The sequence below is a fragment of the Spermophilus citellus genome (assembly GCF_964194105.1).
Source record: "Spermophilus citellus genome assembly, chromosome: 5".
NCBI lineage: Eukaryota > Metazoa > Chordata > Mammalia > Rodentia > Sciuridae > Spermophilus > Spermophilus citellus.
In genome coordinates, this window is record NC_138186.1 from 44738145 (window position 1) to 44761138 (window position 22994).

The 22994-nt window shown below is 45.9% G+C and overlaps 2 protein-coding genes across 4 annotated transcripts; both read right to left on the reverse strand.

Annotated features, from left to right (window-relative positions):
• Window positions 1-8185: 8185 nt before the first annotated feature.
• PSORS1C2 (psoriasis susceptibility 1 candidate 2) lies at window positions 8186-9560 on the reverse strand (the record flags this gene model as incomplete). The annotated part of the gene is made up of 2 exons (XM_081296258.1): window positions 8186-8909; window positions 9506-9560. The coding sequence occupies 2 exons, from the start codon at window positions 9558-9560 to the stop codon at window positions 8554-8556; spliced, it is 411 nt and encodes a 136-aa protein (XP_081152384.1). The 3' UTR covers window positions 8186-8553.
• A 1729-nt stretch (window positions 9561-11289) lies between these two features.
• CCHCR1 (coiled-coil alpha-helical rod protein 1) lies at window positions 11290-22920 on the reverse strand. 3 transcript variants are annotated; one of them, XM_081296237.1, is made up of 18 exons: window positions 22785-22920; window positions 21721-21787; window positions 21426-21639; window positions 19570-19873; window positions 18893-19056; window positions 18654-18789; window positions 18361-18471; window positions 18093-18242; window positions 17439-17549; window positions 17238-17344; window positions 14337-14449; window positions 14111-14156; window positions 13797-13957; window positions 13496-13684; window positions 13317-13418; window positions 12016-12167; window positions 11747-11870; window positions 11290-11570 (listed from the first exon to the last, which is right to left on the reverse strand). In XM_081296237.1, the coding sequence occupies exons 1-18, from the start codon at window positions 22863-22865 to the stop codon at window positions 11461-11463; spliced, it is 2442 nt and encodes an 813-aa protein (XP_081152363.1). In that variant the 5' UTR covers window positions 22866-22920; the 3' UTR covers window positions 11290-11460. The 3 variants fall into 3 exon arrangements, with proteins under 3 accessions (XP_081152363.1, XP_081152362.1, XP_081152364.1); XM_081296236.1 differs by having other exon boundaries at window positions 11747-11912; XM_081296238.1 differs by lacking the exon at window positions 11290-11570 and having other exon boundaries at window positions 11971-12167.
• Window positions 22921-22994: the final 74 nt, after the last annotated feature.

The following is a 22994-nucleotide window of genomic DNA, read 5'->3' on the forward strand; positions in this document are numbered from 1 at the left end:
CCACATCCCCAGCCCGATTTTTCATTTTTTTAAAACGTTTTTTTATACTGACAATTGAATTCAGGAGTGTTTTACCACTAAGCTATACCACTGGTCCTTTTATTTTGTTTTATTTTATTTTGAGAAAGGTCTCCCTAATTTGTTGAGAGCCTCCCTAAAGTGCTGAGGTTGGCCTTGAACTTGCCATCCCCCAGTCTCAATCTCTCAGCTCACTGGGATTACAGGTATGCACCACTGCTCCCTGTCCTCCATGAATTTTCCACTTTAAAGTATGACCCAGCCCCACACACAAACCATCATTCTCCTTCCTCTGCCTTACTGTGTTTTATAGTATTTATCACTACACAACCTCGTATTACAGATACCCTGTATGCCTATTGAGCCTTCACTTCCCCCACTGGGAGGTAAGTCCTGTGAGCATAGTAACCCCATTCCTTTGCCTCATAGCAGTTTCCACACCCCTAGAGCACCTGCTTTTGAAGGAACTCAATAAATAATATATGAAGGCTGAGGATATAGCTCAGTTGGTAGAGTGCTTGCCTTGCATGCACAAGGCCCTGAGTTTGATCCCCAATACCACAAATAAATAATATATGAGAGAAAGTATCAGTAGTGATTTTTGGACCACTGGCCAAGCAATCTGAGGGCTGCATTTTACTGGGGGCTCCTGAGCCTGCCTCACCTCACTTTAGGTGTCTGGCTGATCTTGAGGGGTCACTTGGTGACTAAGAAGATTCTTGTGTGTGCTGACAATGGCCAGGAGCGCATGATATTAATAAGACCAACAACAGGCAAGGAGTGAGAGCCAAGAGAAACACCTGAGAGGAGCCTCTAGGCTGCCCTCTGATGGCAGACTGAGAAACACCCACGCAAAGAAACCAAGGCTCTCAGCAGTGCGTGCAAGTTTAGAGATAATTAAAGGAATTCCCTAGAATTACATCCCAAGACCACACTGATAATATATGACAGAGTGAGGAAAAGAGCCTGCATCACAGTCTGATGCTCTCACCGCATAGAGATTAGGCTACAAAAAGGAAAACTGGGGCAATTGTTGACTACCTTTGAGGATTTCAGGCTGAATTTGTTTTAATTCAACAAGTTTTTAGAACTAATGCCAGGCACCTAGAAGGCACTTAATTAAAAATTAGAAGCCATGGGGCAGGGAATGTAGCTCAGTGGTAGAGTAGTTGCTTAGTATGCACAAGGCCCTGGGTTCCATCCCCAATGCAACACACACACACACACACACACACACACACACACACACACACACACGAGAGAGAGAGAGAGAGAGAGAGAGAGAGAGAGAGAGAGAGAGAGAGAGAGAGAGAGAGAGAGAGAGAGAGGGAGGGAGGGAGGGAGGGAGGGGGGGGGGGGGAGGGGGGGAGGGGAATCAGGAGCCAGCTATGGTAATGCCCACCTGCCATCTGAGTCTTAGCTACTTGGGAAGCTAAGGAGAGAGGATCACTTGATCCTGTGAGTTCAGGAGCATTCTGGGTAACATAGCAAGACCCCATCTCAAAATAATAAAATAAAATAAGGGGAGGTGATACTAGGAATGTGACTCAGTGCATAAGGCCCTGGGTTCCATCCCTAGCATCATGGAGAAAAAAAAGAGAGAGAAAGAAAATAATGTACATCAAGAGAGCTTAAATTTATACCAAAACAAATCTTTTTTGGTCAAATGAATTCCAAACATAAAACTGGCAGAGGACTTGGGACTTCTCTCCTGGGCTCTTGCCTCAGATGTGCCCTCTTTTATCCCATCTTATTGCCATGATAGACATGCTTGTTTCCTCCCTAGACCCAGAGCTCCTTGAGGGCAGGGAGGACTGAAACTGCTTCCTGGGATTGTCACCGTGACCCAGCATCCCACACAGCAGAAGCTCAATAAATGCTGGATGTATGGACAAATGAGGAAACAAATGGATGGTTTGGAGTTTCCCTGTCTGGAGATCTTCAAAGCAGGGCAGACAACCATCTCCTCTGGTCTAGTCCAAAGACATGATTCTTCTGCCCAAAGGCTGAGGGCTGTGCCCGATGCTTTCTCAGGGTAACTTGGCTTCTGTAATTAGACTATAGCAGGACACTAGTTCTAGATTCTTCTCTTTCATTGGCAAGCATTTATTGACTATCTGCCGTGTTCAAAGTACTATGCTATTGTTCTGTAGATCTGTGATCCTATTCTATTATTTAATTCCATGACTCCTTGTTGACATAAGATGTGACGCTGTCCCCACTGCATTCACTCCCAGGTGAGGTCAGCCAAGGCAGACAAAGAGCAATTGGCATTGTCTAACCTGATGGATAAGGTGACACAATGGGTTTCCCTGTGTTAATACTCCATACCATCCAGTCTCAGTCTCCCCAGCTAATAAACATGGCATGTTTGAGTGCCAATACCCACTGCTATTAATAGGTATTAAAATCCCCAATGACCTCATGCTTCCTCCTTCTCTCTCCCTTTCAACCCACCTGTTGTATGGAACTGAGAATTGATTTGAAGCCAGGCAGTCTGACTTTGGCACATGTAATATGTCTTGCACAGGTGAGTTGCCTCTGTTAGTACTTAGTGAAGTTTCTTATTTTTTTCTATTATCTTTATTTTAATTAATTAATTTATTTATTTATTTATTTATTTATTTTGATGGTAGGAGATGATGATTTAACAGAAGGGCACTTTAGCCAGGCACTGTGGTGCATGTCTGTAATCCCATCGGTTCGGGAGCCTGAGGCAGGAGGGTAGCAAGTTCAAAGCCAGCCTCAGCAAATTAGCAAGGCCCTAAGCAACTCAGGGAGACTGTCTCTAAATAAAATACAAAAAGTGTTGGGATTGTGGCTCAGTAATTGGGTGTCCCTGGGTTCAATCCCTGGTACCAAAAGGAGAACACTTTACTACAGAGCTACATTCCTAATCCTGTTTTGTTGTTGTTGTTGTTTGTTTGTTTTGTTTTATTTTATTTATTTGTGTGTTTTTTGGTTTTTTTGAGACAGGGTCTCAATTACTGAGACTGACCTCAAACATGCCATCATCCTGCCTCAGCCTCCTGAGTTCCTGGAGTTACAGGGTTGTATCATTGTGCCTGTCTAGCATAGTTTCCTAATCTGTGAAATAAGGCTAAGAATTTGTTTTATTGAACATCTTCTGGACCAGAAACTAGGAGAAAAGTAAGGGATACAAAAACAGCTCCCAGTCTCTGCTCTCTTTCTCTCTTTACAAGGAGAGAAAGACATGGAAACCAACACAATGTTGAAGAATTAAATAAAGTAGCAGGATGTTGCTAGGGATGGTGGCCCACACCTATAATCCTAGTGATTTGGAAGGCTGGGGAAGGAGGCCATCCTGGGAAATTAAGTGAGACCCTGTCTCAAAATTTTAAAAAAGACTGGGTACAGTAGTGTATGCCTGTAATCCCAGTAACTCAGGAGTCTGAGGTAGAAGGATCACAAGTTCAAGGCCAGCCTCAGCAATTTAGTGAGACCCTTCTCAAAATAAAATAAAAATAAATAAATAAAATAAAAGGAGCTAGGAATGTATCTCAGTGGCAAAATGTCCCTGGGTTCAATCCCCAGTTATGAAGGAAAAAAAAAAAAGTAGTAGCAGAATGTTAAGAACTGCAGATGTAGCTGGGTACAGTGGCATATGCCTGTAATCCCAGAAGCTTGGGAGGCTGAGGCAGGAGGTTCATAAGTTCAAAGCCAGGCTCAGCAAAAGTGAAGTGCTAAGCAACTCAGTGAGACCCTGTCTGTAAATAAAATACAACATAGATCTGGGGATGTGGCTCAGTAATCAAGTGCCCCTTATTTTAATCCCTCGTAACCTTCCACCCCCCCCCAACAAAAAGGTACATTAAAAAGTGATGAGAGCCCGGCTAGATATGATGGCACATGCAGCTCAGGAGGCTGAGGCAGGATGATCCCAAGTTCAAAGACAGTCTTAGCAACTGAGCAAGACCCTGTTTCAAAATGGAAAATAAAGTGGTCTGGGGATGTGGTTCAGTGGTTGAGTGCTATTGGGTTCAATTCCTGGTACAAAAAAAAAAAAAAAAAAAAAAAAAAGAAAAAAAGAAAAGAAAAAGAAACAAAGAAAGTAAAGAAAGTGATGGAGCTAGGGCAAGCCTGTTGCCTGTAATCCCAGCAAATCAGGAGGCCGAGGCAAGAGGATGGCAAGAGGAGGCCAGCCTGGCCAATTTAACAAAGACCCTATCTCAAAACAAAAATTAAAAAGGGCTGGGGATGTAGCCCGACAGTAAGAGCTCTTCTGGGTTCAATCCACAGTACGGTGTGTATGGGGACTGGAGGGGTGGGTGAGGTTTGAAAGTGGGACCTGGAAGGGAAGGAGGCCAAGCAAATGAGTAAAACCATTGGAAGTCTCAGGGAGGGCAACTTTGGTACAGGGGACTGAAGTACTGATGCCTTTATATTGTCAGTTATTCATATTGTCCCCTGGAGTGGGAGTGGGAGTGGGTGTGGTTGTGTGGGAGGATGTGGAGGGAAACTTCCAGCAGGAGGCACCAGGCAAAGTTCCCTGCAACCCAGCCAGAGGCATGGGTAGGGCTACTGGGAATGATACAGCACACTGGGAATCAGTCACTGGCCACTAAAATGGTGGAGTCTATAGAGAAGAAATGTACCAACACAACTGTCTCTGCTCCCAAGAGGCTCATGGCCTGAGAGGGGAAGACATGGTGAATAAAATCATTGCGTGTGTGTGTGTGTGTGTGTGTGTGTGTGTGTGTGTGGAACCTGGTGCAATAAAGCCTCCCCAGAGGGGGAACAACTGGTTAACTGGTTGGGGAAAGGGCTAGGGGAGGAAGTCCTGATCTTCCAAACAGAGGGAAGGCACTTGCACAGGCAGAGGCCTGCAATTGCCTGGCCACCCAGGCTCCTGGGTCCTTCTGCCACTTGCTTAGCCTGCTAGCCCAGAGCTGCCCTGTGAGCACCAGCTGGCAGCTTCTTCCTGCCACAGCCTGCCTTTCCTCCAGGTCCTGCAGGGGAAGTACTTACATATAGGAGCCTCCTCTGACTATTCCTACCACGGTGGTGACTCTAAACTCAGTGTTTACTGCCAAAGCCACTACTTTGGTTCTTATTCACATACTTAGTTATAACTCAGCAGTAGAGTGTTCACCTAGCACACGGGAGGCGATGGGTTAGCTCCTCAGCATCACACACACACACAAATAAACAAATAAATTTAATTTATTTTATTTAATAATTTAAATTTATTTAATTTAATAAAGGTGTTGTTATGGGCTGGGGATGTGGCTCAAGCGGTAGCGCGCCCGCCTGGCATGCGTGCGGCCCGGGTTCGATCCTCAGCACCACATACCAACAAAGATGTTGTGTCCGCCGAGAACTAAAAAATAAATATTAAAAATTCTCTCTCTCTCTCTCTCTCTCTCTCTCTCTCTCTCTCTCTCTCTCTCTCCTCTCTCACTCTCTCTTTAAAAAAAAAAAAGGTGTTGTGTCCAACTACAACTAAAAAAAATTAAAATAAATAAATGAATCCTGTCTCTCTTGGCTTCATTTTAAATTTCCTTGAGAAGAAAGTACAAATTTTTATTGTTTATATTCTTATAATCTCCCATGGCTCCAGGAATTGGAGGACATATTAAGGGTATAAGATAATAAGTGAATGGGTAAATTTGATCTATTTGGGGGACTACTGAATCCTACTAGGGTCCGGGGCAGGTGGCACACTCCTGTACTCCTAGAGACTGGGAAGGCTGAGGCAAGAGAATCTCAAGTTAGAGGCCAGCCTGTTAGCGAGATTTGTCTCAAAGTAAAAAACAGAAAGGACTAGGGATGTAGTTGGGTGGTAGAAAATCTCTGGGTCCAGTCCAGAGTAATCATCCTCCACCCGATGTCAAAAAAAAAAAAAAAAAAAAATCCTCCCAGGCTTACCCTTATAATTCTTTTATGTTATAAAATTATTACTAAACCCTAAGCTTATTTTTTATTTTTTTATTTGGGTCATCTGTAGGTTTCAATGGGAGTTACCACATAAGCAAACGGGATACTAAGGGGTAAGTTTAAGGTCATGTACCTCAATTTCTTTTAGCCCCTCCTCAACCCTCAACCTGGTCAGCCATTTGATTAACACTAGAGTTAAGAATTTGGGATCTCTGAACCCCTGCCTTTTAAAGTAACTGTTTCATAAAAGAATTTTGAAAAACGATGTACTCCTTACACATTTTTAAGACAACATCTAACAGTTTAAATATGAAGCTAAATTTGAAAGGATATACTTTCCAGGGATTTGAAACTACTTACCTATGAAAAATCACTTCATTCTTTTAAATGTAGCAGGTGGAATACAATACCATAGACTTTCATATCTATTTAAGAAATACATGAACAAGCCCTTGTAGTGGCACTCCCTTTCTCTACAAAAAATCTTAACTGGGCTTCTCCACAAATCTTTACCATGGTTGATTTTAGGATTGTCAGCAAAAGAGTCTCTACAAAAATGTTCAATGTAGTTAAACTTCCTATTTTCCTGTTGTTGTATTTTACTTGGCCATTGGCCAGGAAGAAATCAGCACTTCAGGTGCTGAATGCCCCTTTACTTGTTTTTCACAAACTTGTATCCAGTATAGTAGTTTGTAGAAGTGTGTTTGCAAATGAAAGATGTGATTAAAAAAAAAAGACAAATCCTATAACAAGGCCTCTGGCCTTGAGCTGGAGCTTCACAGAGATGTCTACATTTCTATGATAAGACAAATTACCAATTGGGCTCCGTGGTAACAGCTAACAGGGGAAGGAAAGAAAGGGGAGAAGAAACTCTCCCCTTCTTAGGTGTTGTCCTTGAAGGGTTAACTTGCCAAGAACAGTGAAAGAAAGAGCTGCTTTTATGTGAACTTCCACAGACTGTGAACTTCTGAACTCCTCCCTTTACATGCTGGGTATAAAATTCTGAAACTACCTGAATTCGGGGTTCAGGGAATTGATTAATTATAGTAAAAGCTGTGCCCTCTGAACCTGGCTGCAGCCAAATAAAACTGTTTCCTGCTGTCTTTGGTGCCTTGCCTCGTCTGTCCCTACAATACTCTTTAACCAAATAGAAATTTGCCTTGTTCCTTTTTCTCTTTAGTTCCTTTTCCAGTCTCCTTTTCCTATAGAATCTCCCCTAATAAAATTTATTTTTTATTGTAGATATCTTTTATATTTTGTTGTATACCTTTTTTTACTAAGTCTTTTATTATATATCTCTGACAAAATGTGCATATAAATTGAAATTTATTTCTTACAATCAATCATAAGACTCTGTTAAATGGTTCTTCTTCACTGGGTTATTGTAAGACAATTGGTCAAAATAACAAACATGGCAATATTTAGACATTAAAAAGTAAACTTTTATTGAAAATGCTTCTCTTAATGAGATGAAAAGGGCTGATTTACATTTCCCATTGGCTTCTTTTTTCTTTTTTGGTGATGCTGGGGATTGAACCCAGGACCTTATACATGTGAGGCAAGCACTCTACCAACTGAGCTATATCCCCAGCCCCCCATAGATCTTAATTTGGCAGCTCCAGGAAGAGTACCCTGTTAGGCTCAAGGTGAGCAAGCGACTTACTTATATACATCTGGAAACTGATTGCCTTAAAACTGCCCATATGCACTGGATGTGGTGGTGCACACCTGTAATCCCAGTGGCTCGGGAGGTTGAGGCAGGAGGATGGCAAGTTCAAAGCCAGCCTCAACAAAAGCGAGGTGCTAAGCAACTCAGTGAGACCCCGTCTCTAAATAAGATACAAAATAGGGCTGGGGATGAGGCTCAGTGGTTGAGTGCCCCTGAGTTCAATCCCTGTACCCAAAACAACAACAAAAAACTGCCCACACACCCCTGGGAAAGTTTGCATGTACTGCCAGAGGCATGCAAACTATGAGTCATTAAAGAAAGACCTAATTTCCTTTCTCACTCTTCAATACAGGGGTCCCATAAATAAAGGAACTTGGGTCTGAACACCATTGATTCTGCTAGATGCATTTTCAAGGCAGAGTCCTACACCTTTTTGCATGACATGTAGGAAAGATAGAAACTCAGATTACTTCCAGACCTCTGCAAATTGAGGGCTGTGAGAAGGGTATCTGAATATTCAAAAACATAATCAATGGTAAAGAAGTGGCCTAGATTCAGAAATAAGAAAACATGGTTTTTATTTTTCTATTTCAGGGAAGCGCCATCCTTGTCTACTGATGGGTCCCAGTCATATACCACCAGGTGGCAGCAGAGAGCACAGTCTGCTCACCTGGCCCCAGAAATCCCAGGTCCCAGGGATGAAGAAGAGAAGGTGGAAGGTAGGGGCAACGAGAGAACTGGGTGAGGTAGGAGTGTGTGCTTATGCTGTCAAAGAAAAAGAGGGAAAATATGGGGACTAAATAGGGATACCAAGAGGTGACAAAACATTGATGATTCCTTCTGAAATCAGAATAAGTTGAGAGAATGAGGAGTTAGGCAAAATTGGGGAAATTTTAAGGGGAAACAAAAGGGTAGAGATGAGCTTGGGAGTACTCTGCCTAGAGGCCCAAGTCACCTGGGGATCCCTGTTATCTGTACTCTTCCCGGGGAGGGTCAAGGTCTGGCTCATCCCGAGGGCCATGGTCTACCTCAGGGGCAGGTGGCCATGGGTTTTCTGGGGGCTGGGGTCCTGCTGGCCAGGGGTCATCAGGCCGGGTAGGTTGAGGAGGATCAGTGCTGGGTGGCTCAGGGGGCCAGACACTAGTTTCAGGCAGGTCTCTCCAGGGACGGGTAGGGCTTGGAGGTGTAGGGTCCTCAAAGAGAGGGGGTGCCCCTGGCCAGGGGTCACCAGGTATCGGAGGGCCCTGAGGCAATGCTGGGGAGCTCTCCTCCTCTCTGCCCTCTGTGGGTGGGGTAGAAGGTTGGTCCTTGCTGCCTGAGATTCCTGTAGAAGAGGAAGGAGAAAGGTAAGGGGTGAAGAGTAGTAGTTACCCCCCCACCCCACCTACAGAACAGGAGACAGAACCTCTTTGGGATGGACAGTCTGAGCTGTCCAGCTAAACCTCAAAGTAATTTTCAAAGCACTCTCCATACATTTATCACAGTCTTAAAATAACATGAAAATTGATTTTGAGCCATTCGTTTGCCCAATGTTACGGGCCTGACACCTCCCCCAAATAATCTTTATTCTATGCCACACCTGGCTAGCATGGGCCCCACTGTACCCCAAAGTGATCTACACTTTGGCCACATGTGGCATCCACATCCCACCTCCACAATGATCCCACCATTCCTAACACATTCCTTCCTCAGCCAACATATCTGAACTCTGAAACAGCCACATGGTCCCACCCAAAAGAGCAAAACATTGATTCTGAACCAAAATGCTCTGAACTATACCCTTCATATAAATTTTCAGAATCCCTTCCACGTTTGTGTGCCTGATTCACCCCTTTCCTTTTTAGTGATCATCTTCACTAAGGGTTGGTCATCTTGGCCATCCCCCTTACCCCTGATATTCCTGGCCTGCTCCCAGCTCACCTCCAGTAAACAGGCAAAGGACCAGGATCCCCAGTAGCTTCCAGTTGATCATCATGGCTGTCTACTGGCCCCCAAAAGTGGGGTGCTCTGAGTCTGGGTGTCTGGGAATCCCAAGAGGCTTTATAGGGAAAGATGGAGAGGAGGAGGCCAGTCTATAGGGAGGGGCCGGCCCAGTGACACAAGGAATCCCATCAGAATCAAACTGGTCAAACCCGTTGGGAAGGCCCTGGCTAACATGAAGCCTGACTATGGCGTCTCTCATTTTAGTCCCCTAGCCCAAGACCTAATCACTGGCTCTCACTATCATTGACCCAGATGATCACCCCACCCTTGTTTTCACACCAGCTCCATCCACACTCTGCAGAAATCTATACCCACCTGTCATCTTCATAATCACAGGGACCTCCACCCTTTCATTCCTGGTAGCTATCAGAAGCCAAAGAATGGGAGCAAGCCCTGCTTGGGGAAGCACCATAATTATAAGGCTGTGAAGCAGGACGCTTGAGCTGACATGGGAGGAGCCTTTGAAACCTGGGATGCAGCTGATGCAGTGTCCACTAACATGCCTGCCTCAGCCCCCTTACCCTTCATTTTAAGGGCTTCCTTCCTCAGGACCAGGCATGCTGCTTTCTGGCATGTGCCTGCTTAAATGGGACCTCCCAGTGACAGCCAAAGAATTCCATGTGGGAGGCATCTGGGGTGACAATGAAGAGGAAAGACACATGAGGATATCCTGCTTCCCTTTCCCCACCCAGAACTGGTGGCATTAGTCTCCAGCCAGAGGTTCAGGAAGAAGCTGCCCCTCCTGTAATCCTGGCCTCTTCCTCCTTCCTCAGGAACTCTTTGCTCCAGCTTTTTCTGTCCCCATTTTCAGGTTTCAGTTCAAAAATGCATCTTCTTACAACATGCTAATTGAGCTGGGCATGGGGGCACATGCCTGTACTTCCAACTACTCTAAAGGCTGAGGTAGGAGAATTGCAAGTTTGAGGGTAACTTCAACAACTTAGAGAAACCCTGTCTCAAAAATATAAAAAGGGCTGGGGGAGCTGAGGGGAGCTCAGTGGCAGAGCACTTGCCTAGCATGTAGGAGGCACTAGGTTCGATCCTTAGCACCACATTAAAATAAACAAAGGCATTCTGTCCAACTACAATTTTTTTTTTTTAAATAACTAAAATAAAAAGGACTGGGGATGTGGCTCAGTATTAGAGTTCTCTCTGGGGATTCAATCCCCAGTACTACAAAAAAAAAAAAAAAAGTAAATTGAAACTGAAGCCCCTAGAGCTTTCTATTGACTTTGAATAAATTTTAAATTACTAGCCAATATTGGCCTCTTCCCCAACATCCTCTGTCTGGGTCCCCTTAATCTCTCCTGGCCTCAGCACAAAGTTCCTTGCCTTTCCTGGCCCCTCACCTAAAGCTGCCCCTCCCAGAGTTCCCTTCTATCACATATCTGTATCTTACTTTCTCTTCCTAGCTCTCCTTTGAAGTACTCATTTATTCTGAGGTCCTTGTCTATTTGTCTCTCCCATTAGAACATAGGCACCTGGGTGCAAAGGCCTTGCCTGGATCTAAGATTCTTGTTGAATGAATGAATGTTTATCTTTCTCTCTCCTGGCATTTATCACTTTCCAGAGGAAAAGAGTTTTAAAACAAAAAGTGAGAATAAAAGAAAACAGGAGCTTCTCAAAAGCTTCTAAAACAGGATAGAAAAGATGTTTGGAAAGAGGTACCACTTTTCACAGCCTCAGGAAGAATTCCCCAAGATAACACTTCCAGACAGTGGTTCAAGTGGAGTCATCTTTATTTAGTGCAGGAGAATTTAGACTTAGAGGAAGTTGGTGTCTGTGAGGCTGGAAGGGGAAGTAGACTGGGCTGGCCCCCACCCATTCTCCAGGATCTTTCTGGGGATTCAGCCCTTGGGCAGGCTTCACCTCCAGCTCTCAGCTATAGCTGCTCAGGTGTAGACTGGAGCAGAATTCTGGTTGTCTCCTTGACAAATAACTTCCTCCTTGGAAATGGCCTCACTCAGGCCCTGTAGACTATCAAGCAGGACAGAGAGGGACTCTAGGAAAAAAAGACACCCAAGTACAGACGCTGGTACTGGATATGATGGTATGAGGGACAAGTTTCTTGGGTCAAAGGTGGGTGTGGATGGAAGAGGCCAAGGCATACACACACAAAAGGGTCTGGAGTAGATGCCAGGAGTGCCCCCATCTGTCGTTTTATGATTAGTCCATTACCTTTTGTGGGCCCCCTGGAGGACAGAGCTGCTGCCGGTGGTACTGAGGATCCGGGAGGCCTGGGGCTGGACTCCACAGATTTCTCCTTATCCAGTATGGAGGGAAGAACTGCCAACAGTCGCTGCTGCTTGTAATGGGAGAGGAGACCCGCCTGCTGCAAGGTGGCCTGGGAAGGAGAGGGTTAAACGCCACCTAGCCCGGGGAAAGCCTTCCCTCCTTTTTACCTATCAACCAGTAAACCATGGGCCCTGGTCTCTTCAGTCTCCTACCAGCATGATGTTCTTGTCCCTCTCCAGGTCTTGCACTCTCCGGGTCAGCCGCTGCCCCTCCTCCTTCCGGGCCTCATCCTGCAGACGCCTGAGCTCCTGGTTCCGCTCCTTTTCTCTAGTGGCTTTACGTTGGATCTGGCGCAGAGACACCTCTGTGGAGAAGCCAGGGTGGAGAGGGAGGGTGTGGGTCATCCTAGAGGTGGCCAGGCACCATGAAAACAAAACTGAAATGCCAGGGCAAGTGCCCATATGGGAAGTTACTCTACTCTGTGGATCCCAGTGTCTCTTCCATTCAGCTGGAGAGGTGGGATGATGCTCCAGGTTCCTGTGTATCTGTGAACCCAAGTACCTCTCCCATCCCCCAATCCACCCAGGAGTTCCTTAGGGGAGAACTGAACATGGGCTAGATATTAGATTTTGTGCAATTAGTACTCATATTCTTTTTTTTTTTTTTTTTTTAATATTTTAATATTTATTTATTTTTTTTTTAGTTTTCGGCCGACACAACATCTTTGTCTGTATGTGGTGCTGAGGATCGAACCCGGGCCGCACGCATGCCAGGCGAGCGCGCTACCGCTTGAGCCACATCCCCAGCCCAGTACTCATATTCTTATAGTATGATCATAGTATTGCAGTTACACAGAATTTCCTATTTGTGGGTGATTTGGCTGAACAATCATGTTTGCAATCTACTTTAAATAATTAAAAAATGTATATATAAATATGTGCATGTATACACAAGAGCAAATGTGGCAAATGTTAACTGCCATCTCTAGTTAGAGAAGATACATTCAATAAAGGACTTTTTTTTTGGGGAGGTGGGTACTAAGGATTGAACTTACACTCTACCACTGAACTACATCTCTGGTTTTGGGCGTGAATGTGTGGTGTTTGGTACAGGAGGCTGAACCCAAAGGCCCTCTACCACTGAGCCACCACCCTAGCCCTTATTTTATTTTGAGAAAAGATTTTAGTAAACTGCTGAGGCTGGCCTGGAATTTGCAATCCTCCTGCCTTAGCCTCTCAAGTCACTGGAATTACAGATGTGTACCCCCATGCCAGGTACCCAAGTACTTTTTTGAGACAGGGTCTCCTGAGTTGCTGGGATTAGAGGATACACCACTACACTCATTGTGCTGTTTCTTGACACTAAACTTCATAGTATGTCCACAGGTAATGTGCCATTCCTATCCCTTCATTTGTGGCATGCCTCAACAACAAGTTTTAGTGGGGAATAATAACTTTCTGTCTCAACAATTCCTTCTTCCTAGAAGGCCTACATCTACCCTGGCACATCTCACCAGCCTTGGCCTGCTCCTTCCGAGCCTCGTTCAGTCTCCTCTCTGTGTCTGAGAGCTGTTCCCGAAGTCGAGTCTCCACCTCAGCCACCTTCTCTTGCAAAGCTGGGATGAAGGTGCAATGAGTGTCAGAAGGAACCACCCCAGACCACAAAGGGGTGCACACTTCCCCTCCCCCACACCTTGCCCATAGATCTTCTGCTGCTGAGTCAGCTCCTTTCGGAGACTGGCAGCCTCTTCAGTGCTCTCCTGCTGGCCCTGGCGAGCTGCTTCCAACTGTAGTCCTAGGCTGGCCAGAGACTCCTGGGTTTGCTGTAATTCCTGCTCCAGCTGCTGGGCCACCTTGCTCAGCTGCTGCCGCTCTGCTTCCCCTTAGAAGAATATGCTCACTCAGACCTCTTCTTGTGCATGTGCTCTAGATGTCAAGTCTTCCCTCTTCTTCATCAACGTCCCCCATCTATTTATCCATCCATCTACATGTACCTTGCTCCCGGGCCCGGCCCACTTCCTGCTGTATGACATGGGCACTCAGCTGCAGTTCTGAATCCAGGCGATTCCGTTCTTCCCGCAGCTGCTCCAACTCAAGGTTTAAATCTATGTCAGGTGGGGGTGGAGGTGGGGGAGGGGGTGGAGGTGGAGGGCAGCTAAGACAGAAGAGAAACAGAGTCAGCTGTTGGCTAAGGAATTTAGAGCCCCTATCCCTCCTCAGCCCTCATTGTTTGGGATTCCAGCAGCCAACACCCTAAAGCTTCACCCCCGCATAACACCCCCTCCAACTTAAAGTGCCCAGACTTTACCTCTCCAGGCGCAGCTGAGCCAGAATCAGTTTCCGAGCCATCAGGCCTGGGAAGAGGCAAAAAGAGATGAGTACACAGAGGAAAAAAGGACAGACGGGAGTAAGGGAGAAAGAAATGCTGGGGCTGGCAAGAAGGAACCAGGAGGATGGATGTGGGATCAGAAAGAGCTGGACCAGGAAGATGATGGACAAAGCAAGCAGGACACACTCACAGTTTCTCTACCCACCCTGAATGGTGTGGACCTTGCGGACAGCATAGCTAAGTCGGTTGCTGAGGCTGGGAAGCCGGGCTATAGCCTGTTCCACCTTAGTCAGAGTGTTCTGGAAGCAGATCTGAGAGCTGGAGAAGGTACAGGTCACTAACCCTCCACCCTCACCTCAACACCCAAAGACCTGCAGGGTCTTGTACAGACAACACTGTTATACAAGTGAGAAAAGCAGAGAAGGGGAATATGAGAGAGGAAAAGAGAAGCTGAAGCCACTGGGAAGGGTAAGACCTTAGTGCCCAGCCACTGTGCCCCATAATGGAACCACCACGTAAATCATATCTAAATTCCTTAGCCAACAGAAGCAGAGAAACTGAATGCTTAAGGCCTTTAGCAACTGTCAGATAAAATAATCCAACTGCTAATAAAACACAAATATTCACCAAGTTATTCCTGGTAGCAAATGCTACCAATAAGCTACTTCTACAGCACTTTTTTTTTTTTTGGGGGGGGGTACTGGAGACGGGACCCAGGAATGCTTTACCACTGAGCTACCTCCCAGACCTTTTTCTTTTTTAATTTTCAGACAAAGTCTTGCTAAATTGCTTAGGGCCTCATAAATTGCTGAGGCTAGAGTTGAACCTGTGATTCTTCTGCCTCAGCCTCCTGAGTTGCTGGGATTTCAGGAGGGTGCCACTGCATTCAACTCCTCAGTACTTTTAAATTTTTATTTATTTATTTATTTATTATTATTTTAAGTTATAGATGGACACAATATTTTTATTTATTTTAATGTGATGCCAGGGATTGAACCCAGTGCCTCATGCAGGCTAAGGCAAATGTTCTACCGCTGAGCCTGGCCCAACTTTTTTAAAATTTTATTTTGAGACAGAGCTAAGTTACCTAGACTGCCCTCAAACTTGTGATCTTCCTGCCTCAACCTCCCAATTGTTGGGATTATAGGCATGTGCTGCTGTGCCCAGCCTGATCAGTGTTTTTAATTATAGCCCTGTAAAAAAACAAAAATAAAAATGACAACATTTACGAGGTCCTATCTCATCTTGAACTATAGCCCATAATTCAGGAAAGTGTTCAGTAACCATTCTGTAGGGGAAAGCACAGCTGGTACCATGAGGCTGGATAATCTCCAGTTGAACTAGATTTTATTACCCACAGCCATTGCTCCAGAAATTTGGTTGTTTGGTACTGTATGCATCACACTCACAGTATATGAACTTGAGTGCATTTTTCTAAGGACAAGGCCCATAGTTTCCATCAGTTTTCTAATGGGCCAGTTCTCTTGGCCATAGTCCCAAGAAGACATCAAATGACCATATAGATTTTCAAGTAACTACAAAGTTTATTTCTCAGAACCTATTTTTTGATTACTATTATGCAACAGAGACCAGTTATCCTCAGGCACAAGCCCAAGAATGGAGATTCCCTGATACCAATGAAAGGCAAGTCCATATGCTTTATCAGGGGGCTAAACCAGAGCCACGACCAACATGCCTCAGGAAAACTGAGAAGTGAAAAGAGCCCCCAAAGAGGGACCAACACTGGAACCTTCTTAGGAGAGTATGAGTTCCCCCTAGCAGAAAAACAAATGATGACTTGACAAAGCTGGCAGCAGAGCAAAGACCACTCTCATCTGAAAACTATTTGAGAAGGTGGTTCCAAGACCTACAGTGATTCTTATTAAAACCATTTTCTGGTAGTTTCCGGTCATCTAAAGAGTTGCTAACAAATCTGGCAACAACCCACCTGGACTGCTTTAAGCCTGGAGACTCTTCAGTAATAAATCATTAACAAAAATCATTTTTGTGATCTTATGAGACCAAAGTAAAAATCTGTCCTTGACATATCTCTCTTCTCCTATAAGTAGAAGATTGATGCAATGGACTGCATCTGGACAGTGGCTCCTCAGAACTAGTCTATTTCTGTGCAAGTTTAAAACTCTGCATCTTTTTTTAGTGGGAGATGGGGATTGAACCCAGGGTCTCACACATGGTAGGCAAGCATTCTACCACTGAGCCACACTTTGTATAGACTACCTACTTCAGTTATTGCACAGATGAGGACTAAGGAGAGGCTGTTACCATTGCAAAGCAATTCCTTAGAGGTCTCATTAAAGATTATGTAACAATTATCAGGGATTAAAAAACCAAGAATTTGGTAAGAAACATAAGCCTGCAATTTATTTAGGACTCTGATATACATTTTAGATGGACATCCAGTAAGCAAGTAGGAGATAGATTTAAACAAAATATTTTCTAACCAGCTAATAAGCACAATGGCACATGCCTGTAATCCCAGGGACTTGGGAGGATTATAAAAAACGAGGCCAGCCTGGGCAACTTAGTGAAACCTTATCTCAAAATTAAAAAAAAAAAAAAAAAGTGCTGGGGATATAGCTCAGTGATAGAATGCCTCTGAGTTCAATTTCTAATACTGCAAGTTAACATACTAATAAAAATTATTTCAACCAAACAGGGCTTGCCAGGCATATGTGAGGCCCTGGGTTTGATCCCCAGTACTGCAAAAGAAAAAAAAAGGAAGAAGTAGATCATATATTTCCATACCCATCCCTGAACAATTATAAAGGTGGAGATCCTCCCAGCTGCTCGAGCAGGTACTACACTAAACTATAGAAGACAACAGTGCCTCACCTCCCACCCAACATAAAGTGGAAGTTCACAACAGAGCCTGTAGTACCTGCCAAATGCTGAGATGTGGCAACACCCCAAGAGAAATCAACACAGAAGATTTCAGAGGGCTAAAGGCTTTCAGCCCTGTATCTTCCAGCTGCCAGATTTTTAGATTCTCTCACCTGATGCTTTTCAATTTCAAAGGTGCCCCCAAAGCTGGGGAAGTAGCTGGAGAAGCAGAAATGCTCCTCCACCTGCCCTCCATCCCAGATACCTGCCCACAGCACCAGCCACAAGCTTCAGCTGCTCCTCAGCCGAGGCTGCCTGCTGCTGACACCGCCGCCTGGCCTCCTGAGCACGGCTCAGCTCCAGCTGCAGGGCCTAGAGAGGATGAAGTAAAGGAAAGGGTCCCTTCCTGGGGCCCAGCCCACAGACTGAAGCCCCCCCTTTGTCTCTGCCTGTCTCACACACTAACCTTGGCACCTGTCCGCTCCACCTCCACCTCTGCAGTTTTGTCCTGCAGGGCGCGCTGCAGGATGGCCTGCTCCTGGCTCTGGGCTGTCACTTTTTCCTGGAGCTCAGCCATCTGGGGGAGAAGAGGGCAGGGAAGTCTAGAGCCAAATCTGTGGGGGCCACTGGGGACAAAGGGATAGGGGACAGAAGTCTTTGAAGGAATGCCATATAGAGAAACAAGTGGCTAGGGTTTTCCTGAGAATAAAGTCTGAGTCCAGTTGACCTTCCAGAAGCATGTTTCATGTACTCTCGTACTCTGAAGAATACCCACTGATCCATATACAAACACCCACCATCTCTGACCAAGAGACCAACTCAAAGATGCTGTCATCTTGTCAGAGAAGCCATCCCTGACCAAACTACCTAAAGCAGACCCACTATGGTCTCTTTATTACATCATCTTTAAAATGTTTCTTTTCAGCACATATGCTTGCTTGACATTACCTGGCTGTTTACTTGTTGAATCTCAATTCTAGAACATAAACTCTTTGAGATCAGAGTTGTCTTATCTGCTTTGTTCAGGTTGCATGTGGTAACCACTCAATAAATATCTGTTGAATAATTGCCATCCCTGTGCAAGGAGCTGGGAGGAATGCAGGGAGAAACAGCCACTGACCTGTCCCTTCAGCTGCTTCACACAGTCTCTATGCTCCAGCTCCTGGGCTTTAAGCTGCACCATAAGTGAAAACACCTTCTCCCGCCAACGGTTTAGTAGAGACTGGCACTTCTTAGTGAACTCAGGTTCCAGTAAATCTGAAGGTTGAACCTGAAGATGGAGAACAAGTGTGGGCTCCTGGGGCAACAGAGTAAGGAGGTACCATCTTTGGCTTTTCTCTGTTCTGCCTAAGCAACAGAGGCCATGGGCTGCCCCAGGAGGGCCCTACCTTCCTGAGCAGCTCCTCCTCCTGCAGGGTGAGCATGTGCATGAGGCTCTGCACACGCACCTGCATCAGCTCCACGGTTGCATGCAGGCCATCTCGGTCCTCCTCCAAGTTCTGTGAGGGAGGAAGAGTAGAGTGTCTTAGGGCTCCATGCCTGCTCCAGGGCACCAGCCAGTTTGGGCCCTGCAACATCACTGCCTGCCCTTTTAGGTACTATACTCTCCTCCAAGGGTGACCACATCCCCTACCCTGATTCCTGGTGTCTCCCTCCAGACCCACACCCTGTATTCTCCCACCTGCACAGTGTCCAGAAGCTCCTGTCGCTCTGTTTCCCATGCCTGGCTAGGGGTCTCGAGAGGGCCTTGTTCCCCTACATATTTCCTCAGATTCTCAACCAAGGTCACTTGAGCTGTCAAATCTTCTTGTGTCTTGCTAGGATTAGCAAGGGTGGAAACAAGGCAGTCATTAAGGGAGCACTGTGAAGAATCCCACATCATCAACCTCTGGGCCCCCTCAACTGTCCCTGTCAATTTACCTGAGCTCCTTCCGCAGCAGCTCAGCCTCCTTCTGGGCCACAGTCAGCTCCTTAACTTCCATTGCCCTCCTGGTTTCCAGACTATTCAGAGACTTCTCCAAGCCCTCAGCCTTGTTGGTCAAACTAAAAAGAGCCTCCTGGTGAGCCTGTGTCAAGGAGGATAGCTGTGGAGAAAAGAGTGGGCTCAGCTCAACCTTATATCAGGGTATTCCAAACTATTCCTGTGTTGGCCTTGTCTCTCCACTCCCACTGTCTGTGACCTCAAAGAAAGACAGATCACTTAAGTTATCAGTTTCATCCATGAGGACAGAAACTCATAGGCAATTTGGTTATCAAGTCCCCAGCTCCTATCTCAGGGATGGCAAAGAGAAGTATTGGGTTTCCCGACAGAATTACCTCCCCTTTTCCATTCCTCTATAGGGGCCACACCCACCTTCCTCACAGTCTCCCACCACATTGGAATCAAGGTACCTACTTCCTTCTGGTGAGAGGCCACCTGAGTCCTGAGAAACAATCTTAATAAGATCAAAACACCTAGATTCTCTGTCTTTCTAAGCTGCCTGCTTCACTCCTTTGCCAAAGATCTCATGGCTTAACTGCTCCTGGGAATCTCTTCTGATAATGACTCTTTGCTAGGAAGTTCCTGCCCAGCTACCATGTTATGAGTCTGAACCCACCTGCTCTTGGTGCAGCCTCTGAACTTCCTCCAGTTCCCGCTGGCTCTCCTCTTCTAGTTTCTTACGTACAATCTCAGCCCCAGTCAAGGCAGCACGCAGGCCCTCAGCCTCAGCTCGGCCAGCCTTCTCTGCCCGTGCCAAAGCCTCCAGTTCCATGGCCTGGGCCTCCAGCCTCATCTTTTGTTGCAGTGAGGTCTCCCGCAGGACCTGGACTTCATCCTCTAGCTGCCGTAACTCTTGTAGCTGCTGAAAGATCAGCTCACCCTGCTGGCTCAGGGCATGAGACCCCTGCTGCTCTAGGGACCTTCAAAGACAGGATGGCACAGACAAAAAGGTGTCTCTTGTACTAAGAGGGAGGCCAAGGGCATAAATGGAGACAAGAAGAGGACCCCCCTGTCCTTACATGGGGAGGTGGGAGATGAAGTTGGGGCATGGGAATCTCTATATTCACATCATCATTGTCATTCATTGAGGCGCTACTAAGCATAATAGGTCCACTATCTGGATTCACAGGACTTAATGGCTAGTGAGATCATGGAACATGATTTTTCTGGAGACCTACATACAGGCAGATGTATCAAACATCAAATGCACACATCATGAGGCCACAAGTTCTGAGTGAAGAGGTTAGAAAGACATGTAAGACTTCCGAATTTTGATTTAAGACTAGGAAAAATGAGGGAAGCATAGGCGTAGGGGTAAATTTTCCTGGGCTTACAGTATCAATATGGCAAGTCCAGATGCTAGGTATAGGCTTTTACAGAGTGTTTGGCCTACTGTATGAGGAATCTGAGAGGACAGAATAATAAATGAGACACTCCCAACCTTTGGAGAACAGTTTACTGGTGTCATTTAAATTTAAACCAGCTCATAACATGGCTGAGACAACTCCCTCGCTAAGAACCATACTTTACTTTTTTTTTTAGGCTAGATCCTTAGGCTAGGGAAAATAAGTGAGTTGCCAAAAATCCCCTACCTGGCAGCCATACTAGAAATAGAATCTGTCTCCTGATACCAGGCTAGTACTCCACCTTCATCATGCATCTTTTTCCTTGATGTAATCCTCACTCTGGATTGATAGTACATTTGGGAAACGAGATATAAAACTGAAAGAGTAAGAATTCTTTCTGGGCACATTAGCACATACCTATATCCCCAGCAACTCAGGAGGGTGAGGCAGGAGGATCACAAGTTTGGGGCCAGCCTGGGCAACTAAGAGAGACTCTGTCTCAAAATAAAAACTAAAAAAGAACACACAGTGGCGCGTGCTTATAATCCCAGAAACAAGGATTGCAAGTTGGAGTCCAGCCTTGGCAACTTAGCAAGACCCTCACAACCTAGTGAGACTATCTCAATAAAAAATAAAATGGACTGGGCATATAGTTCAGTGGTAAAGCGCACCACATTCAATTCCTAATACCACAAAAAGAAAAAAGAATTTTCACAGCACATTCACAGAGAGTGCATGCCAGATCAAATGGAGTGTTCTCCAAAAAGGCTTTCTTCAACTACTTCATCAGAATGAACCCATGCACCACAGCACTGAGTCTACATATCTAGTCTGCACTTCATCTTGTTTTATCTGGTAGTTTCCAAATATTTGTAATCAACCTATCTCCTCCCTTAGAAATTTATATTCTTTATAAGTTGAAGATTTAAGGCAGGCTCTCATTTATTTTTTATCTCTATTCTTGGAGTCTAACACTCCTTATTATATATGCATTGTAGATACCAATAATTGCCTATGTAAAAATGTATGTTATTGAACCAAGGGCCAAACAGGGCAAGGAATCTACTTCAGAGAGGAAGGGTCACGAGCAAGCATCAATGAGAAAACAGAAACAATGGATCCCTACCTGCCTCTCCGCCCTGGCCCTTGCCCATTTCCAGAAACACCCTGTTCCCACGTGGTCACTGGAGACCTCTGGATGTCTAGTCGCCTCTCTGAGACATCCTGATGGACTGGTGGTTGCACCTGGGGAATGTCTGAGACCCACGTGGGAGCCATTCTTGAAAGAGTTGGAAGGGGCTTGGCTTGGAAGTGGGAGGGGGGAATCAGCCCAGTGAAACCTGATGAATCACAAGAGCAAAGATGGTCATTAGTTTCCCAGGAAAAGGCAACCAATGGACCCCTTGCCTGGCCCCACTGACCTGAAGGTGGCAACATCTCCTCGTTGGCTGATGGCTCTACATTCTTTCTCTGGCCATCTTTCTTCCCCTGGACAACAGGAGAAACAAGGACACTCCAATTTAATATTCAAGCCACCTTCAAAAGCCAAGCCCCTACAGTAACAAAGTCATAGTCCTTAAATTACAGCCAGTTTTAGCAACTCTCAGTTCCTTTTTCCTGGGTCCCAAAAAAGATAGTGGATACCCCAGGTCCATTTGCTTGTCCCAACCTGCCTCTCTATAGAACTGGGCAATAACCAAGATGTGGAAAGAATTTACTGAAATAGGCCAAGTTGAGGTTCTCAGGGCTTTATTCCTACTTTTAAGATTCTGGGCAAGGCCTTTACCTTCTTCCTCTGGGCTGGAGGTGAGAAAGGAGGTACACAATGTAGGGGCCCTGAGCTCAATTTCCAGAGTTCTTTCAATGATTCAGCAAGGCCTTGGGGAAGACCATCAAGGCACCACAAAGCCATGACTTCTGATTCCTTCACTATTAAAGTGCTGACCCAAGGTCTGGCCCCACAAGAATGTGGCACATACAGGGTTAGTCGCCTCTCCAGGACCCCTGGGAATGCAGGCAGCCTAGAGCAGGTGGCAGAAAAGCCAGCTTCCTGATATCTCATCCAAACCTCTCTTACTCTCAGTTTCTCTCTACTATCCCCTCAGTTTCAAGGAGGCCCACAGCCCACAGAGTGAACTCTTCTAAGACTTTCCCTGACCCTCCCACCCGATTTCATCCACTGTTTATCTAACCTGGGATGCCTACCCACGACCCCTCTTACATCCTATCTGCTTTTTTCCTGAAGGGATTATTGTGGTCCCTCACTTTCACCCTCATCTCCCAGATTATTATGCTTTGTTCTCTTCACTCTCTCCCAAATACCCTGGTCTCTTCATCCTGCGAGCCTCTAAAGCTGTTTTTACCACCTCATCTTTTCCTTTACCCCGGCCCCTGTGACCTTCTTCCCCTGTGAACCCCGTGAACCCATCCCGGAACCCCTTTAGCCCTTCCCACCCGCAACCGACTCTTCTCGAACGCCCCTTACCGAGCTCGAGAGCCCCCTCAGCCCTTTGGCCACACCCCCTACACCTCGCTTGGGGCCTGGCCTCCTCCCTTCAGTGTGCATGCGCAAGGCGGGTGTTTTAGCGGGTCTCCCCAGTCCAGTTTCGCTCTGGAAGGAGGCGGGGGGAAGGTGCACGCATGCGCAGTGGCATCTAAGGCTACGCCCAATCAACTCATCGGGGCAACTCCGCGC

Excerpts from the sequence above, each read along its gene's own strand:
- CCHCR1 (XM_081296236.1), bottom strand. The coding sequence starts at position 22,865 with ATGCACACTGAAGGGAGGAGGCCAGGCCCCAAGCGAGGTGTAGGGGGT. Across the intron at positions 19,874-21,425 it reads GGGCCAGGGCGGAGAGGCAG|GTCCCTAGAGCAGCAGGGGT; the intron begins GTAGGGATCCAT and ends CTGTCTTTGAAG. Across the intron at positions 14,450-17,237 it reads GTGGCTGGTGCTGTGGGCAG|CTCTCAGATCTGCTTCCAGA; the intron begins GTATCTGGGATG and ends TACCTTCTCCAG.